This window comes from Barbus barbus (genome assembly GCF_936440315.1).
Source record: "Barbus barbus genome assembly, chromosome: 29".
Taxonomy (NCBI): Eukaryota; Metazoa; Chordata; class Actinopteri; order Cypriniformes; family Cyprinidae; genus Barbus; species Barbus barbus.
In genome coordinates, this window is record NC_136757.1 from 1,346,217 (window position 1) to 1,358,543 (window position 12,327).

General features: G+C 44.0%; 1 protein-coding gene across 1 annotated transcript in view; it reads right to left on the reverse strand.

Annotated features, from left to right (window-relative positions):
* LOC306849922 (serine/threonine-protein kinase WNK2-like) overlaps positions 1-12,327 on the reverse strand; it is a gene marked incomplete at both ends in the record, with an annotated part of 97,968 nt that overhangs the window by 37,609 nt on the left and 48,032 nt on the right. Inside the window, 4 exons of the mRNA XM_079385305.1 lie at positions 1,310-1,704; positions 4,971-5,411; positions 5,901-6,005; positions 7,134-7,664. Coding sequence (XP_079241431.1) covers positions 1,310-1,704; positions 4,971-5,411; positions 5,901-6,005; positions 7,134-7,664 — 1,472 coding nt within the window. The remainder of the gene's footprint in view (positions 1-1,309; positions 1,705-4,970; positions 5,412-5,900; positions 6,006-7,133; positions 7,665-12,327) is intronic.

Here is a 12,327-nt window from a genome sequence, read left to right on the forward strand (position 1 = left end):
AAAGAGAGTTGGGGACTTGCAGGCCCTTTCCATGGCCCCTTCTTATCTCGACTTTGCCCCTGGTCTGGCAAAAGCTTTTCTGTACCCTCGAGCGGGTTATGTTCCTAAGGTCCCCTCTTCTACTCCACGGCCGGTCGTGCTGCAGGCCTTCAGTCCTCCTCCCTTTCGGGAGCCTGACCAGCAAAAGCATAACTGTGTGTGTCCAGTGCGAGCACTGGACGCATACGTCCACAGAGCTGCCCTGTGGAGAAGGACGGACCAACTGCTGGTTTGCTTCGGTCCTCCTAAGCGGGGTCTGCCTGCTTCTAAGCAGACCCTTAGCAGGTGGATTGTGGATACTATTTCCTTGGCCTATGAATCTTCAGGCATCCCTTCGCCTCTGGGGCTTAAGGCCCATTCTACTAGAAGTATGGCGGCCTCCAAGGCCTTTCTGGCAGGGGTTCCTATGCAGGATATCTGCAATGCTGCGGGTTGGTCCACGCCCCTCACCTTTGTTCGGTTTCACGACCTTGATCTTAGGGCCACTCCCGGCTCCTCTGTTCTCTCGCCCTCGTTGTGCTCCCAGTGATACACACAGGGCAGGTATTTTGGAAGTCTGGAGACGTGGGGATCTCGTTCCCCTAGCGCTTCGATGCAGCTCGAGTTCCTGGAAGGGAACGTCTCGGTTACGTATGTAACCCCGGTTCCCTGAAGGTCCCTAGCGCTTCGACGCAGCGTCTCGTTCCCTTCAGGGAACCAGGGTTACATACATAACCGAGACGTTCTTCTAGGTAAGAAACAGCTCCTCTGGTTTGCCTCTCTCTCTAATATTATATAAAACATATGCATATTTTTATTTATACAGCTGTATATACAGTAAATAACACACAAATCTGTATATAAATTACATTTGTAATTAAATTACACATTATTATTATTATTATTATTTTTTGTTTTTTCTTTAGTTGGTCTTATTTAAATGTTCTTTCTGTTCTCATGTCATATATGTATCTATGTATGTATGTACCAAGAGCTCCTACAAACCACAACAAATTCATTGTGTGTTTGCACACATTTAAATAAATAAAGCCAATTTTGATTCTGAAAAAAATTAAATGTGAACCCCCCCCACTCATGATCACATAGTCATAAATGGCAATAATACTTCCTTCAAGTGACCGATGTACACATCACTAATGGTGTTTCGAGGTTGTCGCTGTATTGTGAGATTGTCTTTTCCACTAAGATACAGTATGAGATGCTGCCTTTGAGTTAATCCAAAATGTGAAATCTCTAAAGGCAGCATGATAATACAGAGTCATATTCGTACTGTGACTGTACTGATAGTAATGTGAAGAGCTTCACCTCAGTGCATATTTCAGTGGGAGCTCCAGTGCTGTGCTTCTGCGGCAGCACTGGAGTAACACTGCTGTTCTGCTGACTCAAGCTGGCACCGGCTCCTGACGCTGGGCTGGAGTGCTGAGGAGTCTGGTTTGGGTCCACAGACACAGTGGAGGTGAATGTGTTGAGGACGGGTCTGAAGGGCGAGAGCTGTGGTACTGCGGGAGGCTGAGGCGCATTATGGCTGCTGTGGGACTGGACGCTGGAGCTCGGGGCAGGAGCTGGAGTTAGGTGTGTCATCATCTGAGAGACACGGACGTGATCGGAGCTACTGGACGAGTTTTGGTCCACGCGAACATTTTGGGAATGGCTGGTCAAGACTCCCTAGAAAATTTAAGATTTTTTATTTATTTTTTTAAATACATGAATAGGTAAGACTCATTCAATTTCAAATCTGTAGTTTAAAAAATGGGAAACTACGACCTTTGGATAAACATTAATAACATTTGAATTTGAATATTAATACTGAACTATAGGGATGTCCCATCCCTTAAAGATCGAGAACGAGCCGATCGAGCGTTTTTTTTTACTTATTGGTATCAGCTCTCCTAAGCCCGATCCTTACTTTACATCAGCTGTCATGCCGGTGTTATGCAGTATGTGGCGGTGTGTGCCTTCAGGTGGGTTTGCCCACAGCCATTAAAAGGAAAAGACGACACTCAAATGTACGTGCTCAGCCGCCATTAAAACCAAAACAAGAAGAAAACAAGCAGCAGTGAGGTCTGTTGTAGCACGTCACACACGTTTGAGCTTCCGTGTTCAGTGTATTTGATGTGCACTTTTGTAAAAATCTCTCAATCATTTATCGTTTACTTTTATCTGCCGTCAGATTATCTGAGACGTCATTGTCATAAAGCATTGCTATGAGCTTTGGATTTGACTGATAGACTGGCATTCTGACACCACAAGCAGGTTGTAATTATTCTGCTTATTGTACATATAAAACACAAGAAGTTTATATCAGCAGTCCCATATTCATAATTGTGACGACACAATCTGTTTACAATGGTTAAAATTGTAACATGTTTACATCTACCAAAGTCTTTATATAGTGTGTGCATAGAGAAAGAGTGTATCTTATAATTACATGTTATATTATATTATATTATATTACATGATACAATCCAAATTCCGGAAATGTTGGGACGTTTTTTAAATTTGAATAAAATGAAAAATAAAAGACTATCAAATCACATTTTACTCACAGTAGAACATAGATAACATACATGTTTAAACTGAGAAATTTTTACAATTTTATGCACAAAATGAGCTCATTTCAAATTTGATGCCTGCTACAGGTCTCAGAATAGTTGGCGCAGGGGCATGTTTACGATGGTGTAGCATCTCCTCTTCTTTTCAAAACAGTTTTAAGACGTCTGGGCATCGAGGTTATGAGTTTCTGGAGTTTTGGTGTTGGAATTTGGTCCCATTCTTGCCTGGTATAGGTTTCCAGCTGCTGAATAGTTTGTGGTCGTTTTTGACGTATTTTTCGTTTATTGATGCGCCAAATGTTCTCTATAGGTAAAAGATCTGGACTGCAGGCAGGCCAATTCAGCACCCAGACTCTTCTACTACGAAGCCATGCTGTTGTAATAGGTGCAGTATGTGGTTTTGCATTGTCCTGCTGAAATACACGTCGTCTGGAGGGGTGCATATGTTGCTCTAAAACCTTTATATACCTTTCAGCATTCATAGTGACTTCCAAAACATGCAAGCTGCCCATACCATATGCACTTATGCACCCCCATACCATCAGAGATGCTGGCTTCTGAACTGAACGCTGATAACACGCTGGAAGGTCTTCCTCCTCTTTAGCCCGGAGGACACAGCATCTGTGATTTCCAACAAGAATGTCAAATTTGTACTCGACTGACCGTAGAACACTTTTCCACTTTGAAACAGTCCATTTTAAATGAGCCTTGGCCCACAGGACACGACGATGCTTTACCCATTTAGAAATGTCAATGACAGAATCATGCCGATGAGTGACGCAGTGTCGTCTGAGGGCCAGAAGACCATGGGCATCCAACAAAGGTCTTCAACATTGTCCCTTACACACAAGAGATTTCTGCAGTTTCTCTGAAACTTTTGATGATGTTATGCAGTGTAGATAATGAGATTTGCAAAGCCTTTGCAATTTGACGTTGAGGAACGTTGTTTTTAAAGTATTCCACAATCTTTTTATGCACTCTTTCACAGATTGGAGAGCCTCTGCCCATCTTTATGTCTGATACCCCTTTTCCACCAAGGCAGTTCCAGTGCTGGTTCGGAGCCAGAGCCTAGTTTCTTTGTTTTTCGACACCCAAAGCACCAGCTCCGAACCAGGAAAAGCGGTTCGTAAGTAGCACCAAAACATTGCTGGGCTAGAAGGAAGAACCGCTTGCATCAGGGGCTGGGGGCGGGGTTACCGTGACCAACAAGACGAACAGAAACTTGGACCGCCATATTTGAAATAGCAGCTAAACGCTAACACATTTGATTCGGCGTGTTTGGATGCCGATGTAGGTTCGCAAATCCATGAGCATCAATAGCAACGCAACGTCCGCCATTGCTGATAGTTTGTTTAGACTTGTCCGGGATAGATCGGCACTGCGCGGACCGGTCGGTGCGAGGCATATCGGGGTGCTGCGGGAGCGACTGGAAAGCAGACGGCTCTTTATGCTTTAGGATCGCTCTCGCAGTGCGTTAGTGTGTTGTGTGCCGATCGATCGATCTGCGTGGCGCTGATGCACCTCGAACAAGACTGTTGTGCCGCGCTAGTGAACCGAAACATGAAACGTATTCAGTGACGTAAGCCCTGGCTCTGTATTGGCTCTCTAGCCTGTGGAAAAGCAACCGGTTCTTAAAGTGCTCGCCAGTCGAACCAACTAAGAACCGGCTATAGCACTGGCTCTGAACTAGCACCTGGAACTGCTTTGGTGGAAAAGGGGTATGAGAGACCCTGCCTCTCTAAGACATCCATCATGTTACAGACTTGATGTCAATTAACTTAATTAGTTGCTAGATGTTCTACCAGCTGAATCTTTTCAATATGTATTGCTTTTTGAGCCCTTTGTTGTCCCCGTGCCAACTTTTTTGAGACCTGTAGCAGGCATCAAATTTGAAATGAGTTCATTTAGTGGATAAAAGTGTAAAGATTTCTCTGTTTAAACATTTGATATGTTCTCTATGTTCTATTGTGAATAAAATATTAATTCATGTGATTTGAAAGTCTTTTAGTTTTCATTTTATTCAAATTTAAAAAACGTCCCAACATTTCCAGAATTCGGGTTGTATATACATACATATAATAATTTTACTGTCTGCACAACTCTGTATAAATTGGATTGATTTTAATAAATTGAATGTACTTGAATTGTGCACCAAACACTAGAAATGTACAAATATTGGATTGGCACTCGGTTTGGGCAGATACTCAGTATTCAATGATCAGATCGGGGGCACAAAAAAACCTGATCAGGACATCCCTACTGAATTATTATGGGTGTAAATGTTTCCTGTGAAAACCACTGTGATTGTGATTTAAAAGTAAGCATTCAATGTGCCAATTTTTGTGTGAACTATCCCTTTAAGACACTGACATACCCTACCTGGGTGGGTGGAGCTTGTTTATTGGGAGGGACTTTGACACAAATAGAGGCAGGATTTGGAGAGGGATGGAGACTTTGGTGCGCTGTGGGTGTGGCTTGACTGTGGGAATGTTGGGAGAGAGTGGGCATGGAGTTTATGGCAGGCTGCTGAGCAACAGAATAGGTCTGCTGGTACTGGTGAACTGTGGGAACTGGAGGCGCGAACACTGGTGCAGCAAAGGGTGGAGCAGGACATTGTGTGGGTATAGGGGAGGTGGAGGACAGGTGGGGGTACTGGGTAAGCGCAGAGATCTCCATCTGCGAACATGACAATGGCGAGATGTCGGGGTGTGTGGGGACGGGCAGAATGAGGGATGACTGCATATAGGGAAAGCAGGCGGGGTATGGGTCACATCCAGGAAGAGGGGTCCCGACTGACTGAGCCGAGTTAATGGAGGAAAACTGGAGGAGGAGACAAAAGTGCATTCTAGCATGGGAAGAATAAACACCATCAAGAACAGAAGAGCTAAATGCATGCTAAATTTGGCCAGTCAAAAGTGGCCAAATTTAGGACACATTGGACTGTTTACCAAAACTACACAAATCGACTAGGGGTGACCCCGAATAGTGCGCTAGTGACTGTTGACTCTCTTGCACATGGACACGTCGTTCTGTGTGTGCGTTCTCAGATTGAACGCAGCGATCCAAAACAGTGAATCTTTGCTTCAAGACTGACCACACTACCGACATGCTCTTATCACTATCATACCCTGAGCACATGTGATCTACTTGTCTTATCGTCAAGGCATATCGGCATCATTTTTCAAATCGGCCAATGCCGATATTCACATTTTTAGCCTTTATCAGCCGTTTGTGATAATGTTCCAATAATATCGTGTATCCATACAAATCACGCATCTGAGAAGCAGAGGAGCTGGCAGAAGGGTGTACCTGTGTGAGGTAAGCTGGAGGAGGAGGAACAGATTGTGTCAGCAGACTGGAGGTGGACTGTCCTCCTTGCTGCCAGCTGTCCATCAGCTGTGTCTGAATGGAGAGCTAATAGGATAGAAAGAGAGAAATACAAGTGTGCAAAGAGAAAACAAGATGACTCAAGAAAACTCAGAGGAGGTTTGCACATGTAGGTCACTCTTGTCTGGTCACAGTCCTGCTCCTGGAGATTTACCTTCCTGCAAAGTTCAGCTCAAACCCTGAAAAAACAGATCTGTAGAAGTTCAATAAGATCTTCAGTTAAACTTAATTACAGATCTATGTTGGAGCAGGATTGGAGGTGAGTTCTGTAGGAAGGTAGATCTCCAAGAACAGGATTGGGCACCACTATGGCCAGTTACATAAACTTAGATTAATCTTACAAGTTAGTCAGTCATCTTTTTTTTTCTTTCTTTAAAGCCTTCTATAGACTGCACAATTTTAGCAATCCTGTAAGATCATTGTAAATCACACTGTGCGACATGGATCTAATAAACCTATTGACTCATAGATTACGATGCAAGTTACTATTGAAGAATAAAAACATCATTAGCATGCGCTAGTGGTAAACAAAAATAGCATAACAAATCACACTTTGGCAATTGTAGTTTATATGTGTGCTGAAAAAAGTGGAAGTGGCAAAAGAGGAAAGGAATGGGAGCTTGAGGTAAGCAGTTTTAAGTTTTAGCTCCATGTTGCATTGATTTCATGTCGCATTTTTATTAGCTGGTCAGTAAATGTGGGTCGTAGCAATGAAACACTGAGCAATGATCATGCTGAATTTCTGACACTGTCAGAAAATAATCGTAGGCTATCTTTGGTCACAAGACCGTGACATCGGCTGTCTTTGAACCTCTCTCTCTGTATGACACAGAAGCACCGATTAGGAGCCACGATCAAAGAAATCGCCATGATTGTTTCACGATGTCAATCTTTCACCTGGACAGCCGAAAATCGTGCAGTGTATCCCGTGCTTTAAGGAGTCCAATTATTCATTTTTACATTTACATTACTTCCTTTAGTGTGTAATGTTGTGTATGAAAAAGATCTGCACAGTTACAAAGCACAAAGTTCACTCCAATGGTAGTTATTAGTTAGGGAGCTAGTAGGTGGTATTGAGCGCCAGTTTTTAAACAGCTGGGAATTTCAAGTGGGTGCTGGGGGGGTTCCATAGTAAAAGTTGAGAAAAAAACATACCTGTGGGACAGGTGGTGCAGGGCCTGTCTGGCTCAGCTGCACAGGAGCAGTTTGCTGCATGTTTGAGAAGTCGCGGAGTTGCCCATCTGTTTTGGCATTCACAGTGAGTTGCTGCAAATGTTGTAACACAGGTGTTTGTCGAGTCTGTGCAGATGCTGGCGGGATATGCAGCACGTTGGAGGCTCCGCTCTGAAAAACCTGATCTGCAGGCAGCGCTGCTTCTGTTTTAGATGGGAGACCGTGTGCAGCTGCGACTGCAGTGAGCTGCACGGGTGGAAATGTTTGTGCATTTGCTAGCTCTGCTCCAGGAGGATGGTGATTCGGACCCACGGCACTCTGCAGCACAGAGACTGGCTGATGTGGTGCAGTTTGTGGTGCGGTCAAGACGCCCCGCAGAAGCGTCAGCGGCAGGGGAGCAGACAGATTCTGTCCGGCGGCCTGTGCAGGGGTCTCTGAGGAGATAGGAGGGAACGTCTGCACATGTTGAGCAGCGGCGGGTGCAGCCTGGCTTTGGACTCTCAGAACAGAAGACTACAGAAGAGGAAACAAATTAATGAGAACCACGTGCACTTCCATTCTGTAACACCAACTACAAGCCAGATTTACTGAACAGGGCAAATTCGCATTAGACCACAATCCCATAAAAGCACAGATGAGAATGGAAAGTTCTGCGGATGATCTACTGACAATGTGCATCTCATCTACATAATGACCAACGCAACCTACCAAGAGCAGTGCAAACTAGGATAGGGTTGATGATAAGAAGGTGCAGGTAATCTACTAACAACACAGGCACAAAATGGGTTAAGGCATGCTTTTTTGGAGCATTAAATAATGGTGCAAATACCTGTAAACTGACTAGCGCAAACCTTACTACATGTTACATGCGGTGTCCCTCAGGGTTCAACTTTGGCACTGTTACTGTTTTCACTGTACGTGCATCATGTCCATAGACTGTATAAAAACATGTATGAAACCACACCCGCCTAGCTTAACGGTGGTGACAGCAGTCACTCAAGTGGCCATGCCTTTAATTAGGCAGAACTTTAAGGCTTAATATAATTTAAATGGATGAGTTATTAAAAAAAAAATCACCCCCTCACAGTTGTCATGAAATCAAAATTAGCTATAGACCAAAACCACTTTTTGTACCAGGTTGTAAACATTTTTTTTTTTTCTGCTGTAAAGTTGGGCATTTTAACATGGGGGTCTATGGTACTGACCTTTTGGAGCAAGTCTCTAGTGGCCAGTCCATGAATTGCAGTTTAAGTCACTTCCATGTTGGTTTCAAAAGAGAGACCGGAAGGTTGATAAATAATCTTGCTCCTCAATACCTTTCAGAGTTGATTACTGAACACAACCCAGTCAGATTACTCTGATCACAGACCGGTCATCTTCTTCAGGTACCCAGATCTAGACTTCAATGCAAAGTTATGGAATAACTTGCCATCGTCAGAACAGTGACTACAGTGTCTGAGTTTAAAAGTCTTTTAAAAACCTATTTGTGCTTTCAATGTCCTGTGAATGTCTATTTTAATTTGGGTGATGGATCACCTTTCATGAATACTCTGCTCCCTTTGTGTCTGAAAGGGAAACACCTACAAATGCATATCCAAAAAGATCAGCCACAAAAATAACTTTGTCGATGCCGTTTCATCACTAATTTTTCACCGCATGTCTTTAGTAGTTTTTTAAAGCCAAAAGAGGGTTTGTGTTGCCGCAAATTGTTGGTAAATCTGGCTCATTCCTTAGTATGTTGGATTGTTAAATAAAACAGCACACGTCAACAGCTGCTACAATGAGTAATAGCAAGCATGTAGATCACACACAAGCAGGTAAAGTGAATGAAAACAAAGAAGGTTAGCAGCGTGACATCAGGCATATTGTAAGCGTGGTTAATGGTTAGGTTTCAGGGAGGGTTGGGATCTTCTCTGTAAGAGAACGGCCACACCTGCAGGACAAGTAAGTACAGTAACAGCCGCCGAGAGGAAGCGCAAAGAAGAACGCATCTGAGCATTTTAGACTGAGTCCTACAGGCACCTGGGAGCAATAGCAGAACCACTGCAAAGACTGGAGAAAACCAGAGCATTTCCTCTAAAGTGGCAAGGCGAAACGGTGTCCTCCACCTACCGCGTCAACCAGAGAGCGCTCGCCAGCACAAAAGCTGGCTCTGCGACGGGACGTCAGTGCATCACGAGGCGGCTCCAGGGTGTACCCCTCATCGCTGTGGCTGCGGGCAGGCTGGTTTCGCCCTCTCTCGGGCTGATGTCTGTGGCCCGTGATGCTCTCCAGAGATTTGTTAAACTGGGAAAGGTCAGAGGTCTCACTGAAGGAGCCCCTATGGACATCAGGAACGCGAGGAAGCGGAAATAAATAATAGGGCGAATGTCTTCTATCTGCACATGTCTCAAGCAGGAATAAGGATAGGCAGACCTGACACGGGGACGACGGCTGGTGATGGGAGGGGTTTAAAGAAAGCCGACGCCCCTGCCTTGCCATCGAGACAGACTCCTCCCCCTTTGTCTCAGAGGACGGTTCCACTGATGTGTCGCTATAGCGGCGAGTCCTTTCCGGACGAAGGACCGAGCAGCAAATTTCCACAGTGAGAACTTCCCAATCCGTCTTCTGTCATCTCTGATTGGTCTTGGGGTTTTTGAAAGGAGGCAGGACTTGTGGGTCGGAGCAGGAAACGGATTAACTCATTTACAGAAGAGCTTTCATGATGTGCACCCTGGAAGAAAAGGCACTTCTCTGAACTATTATCATTAAACGACAAACAAGGGTATCTAGCACAGAGCTAATAACACACAGCAACTAAAGGACACAACAAACTAGATGTGTAATTTTTTTGAGGAATACTGAGTAATGTTTGAATGTGCTAAATTGTTTTGTGTGTACAGTACAGTATATATTCATTATAAAATATCTATGACTGTTTAGGATTTTAATTGCCATGGCTTTTCCAGGTGTAGAAATCCCACTTTAAAACTCCCTCATATATCCAGGTTTTTAAAGACCATGAAAATTATGGTTCATAAATAAAAAATGACAGCTGTTCAAAAGAACTCAACACCAAGTCTCAGTGATATTCTGTTTGTAGATATAGATTTTTTGTTGTTGTAATTTGATCATCTAGGTGAAAATTTCACATTTGATAGCTTATAACAGTTAAGGCACATCTCTGATCTCTCCTCAACAACCTTCATTAGGAGTGGGCAATAAACCAGTAGACACGATTAACCGGTAGAAATTTGGGACGATCCTCTCTTTCGTGGATACACGCTCGTGTGACATTACTGTGCTACGTGGTCTTGAAAACTTACTGTTTGTATATGTTTTTTCTAAGCATTGCAGTTTAAAAACAAATTATATTAAGTCATTGAAATGCAATCAGCAGCAAAAGAGAACTCATTTCACTGTATGTGCATGCACGCTGTCTGAGAGACTGTTTCTGAGCGCTGTCTGAGAGGCGCGTGCATGTGAAGACGCTGCTCATAGAGCACGGGTGTATTGAACAGTTATTTTTGCCGCTTTATAGGCCATGAACAGTTAAACTGTCTTAAGTGTTAAGCTAGAGTGCCAATGAGCTCCACCAGAGGGCACTCCACCCCAGACTCTTGATACTCTGCCCCGGACTCCATTTCCCATAACCTTCTAGCTAGGAACCAATTTACAGACACACCCGTTCCCTGTAAGGAGGACTAGAAATGTTGCACTCACACACACACACTTTGCGAAGAATTGTTTTAGCATTGCAGACATTACCAAGCATTTTCTTTGATAGCTTGTTTCTGCCTAGTCTTGCCTTGCCTGTGTCTTGACTCTGGACTGTATTCTTGTGTTTTGTGATCATTTCCTGCCTGCCCCAACCATTGCCTGTTTTATGGAGTACTCTTTTGTTTTGCCTTGGATGTTACCAATTACTGATGTTTTGACCCTGCCTGTTCTGCCTACGATGGCGCTTTTCCAGTGCATGTTAGAGCATGGTACGGTTCAGCACGTCTCACTTTTGGGGGGTTTTCCACTGGGTACAGTACCTGGCACCTTTTTTAGTACCACCTCAGCCGAGGTTCCAAGCGAGCCGTACTGTTACCAAAACATGACGTGTAAACTCTGCTGATCACTGATTGGCCGGAGAAAATCGTCACTGCCTGCGTCATTCAACTTGCTGCACGAGACACAACAGACCCGCTAGATTTAAATCAGCACAGCCAGCGAAGGATTGAATGCAACTGTTTTGAATGAGCGCACCTTTTTTAAACAACCAAAAAATGGCTGTTTCGTTGTCTGTTGAGGAAGTACAGACTGTCCTTTCGTTGATAGCCGAGGAGCGGATCCAGCGGGAGCTTAATGGAGCAACGTGTAATTAAAAAGTTTTTCAGGAGTCATGGCAGTAGAGACGGCGCTGCTATAACGACACTTGAATAATCCCGCCCACTCTACAGCGGTATTAAACTGCAGTGGAAACACAAACCGAGCCGAACTGAGCCGTGCCGTTCTGAGCCGAGCCGAGTCGTACCTTGTCCGTTACAGAATACGTCGCCGAGTGAGTGTGAGAGTGTGTGTGTGTGTGTGTGTGTGTGTGTGCATGTTTATGTGGTTTATGAGGACACAAATTTGTATAATGACATGGGTATGACAGAGGTATTACAATATGAAGGTGGTTTATGAGGACACTGCCTATGTCCCCGTAATTCAAAAGGCTTAAAAAACATACTAAATGGTGTTTTTTTGAAAATCTAAAAATGCACAAAGTCTCCTGTGAGGGCTAAGTTTAGGTGTAGGGTTGGTGTAGGGCAATAGCACACACAGTTTGTTCAGTATAAAAACCATTACGCCTATGGAGAGTCCCCATAAACCACAAAAACCAACGTGTGTGTGTGTGTGTGTGCAACCTTTATAGTCCTCCTTACAGGAAATGGGTGTGTCTGTAAATTGGTTCCTAGGCAGAGGGTTATGGGAAATGGAGTCCGTGGCAGAGTGGCAAGAGTCTAGTGTGAAGTGCCCTCTGATGGAGCTCATGGGCACTCCAGCTGGAGATTGTGACAAACACACAAGATATCTTCGTAAACATAGTGATTTAGGTTTTAAATGAAAACATACGTGTGGAACAGTATATTGGATCTGGGAAGCTCTTAAAGTGACAGCAGTCTAATATTCCTGCTGTCTCTCATTCATAATAATCAAACAACAA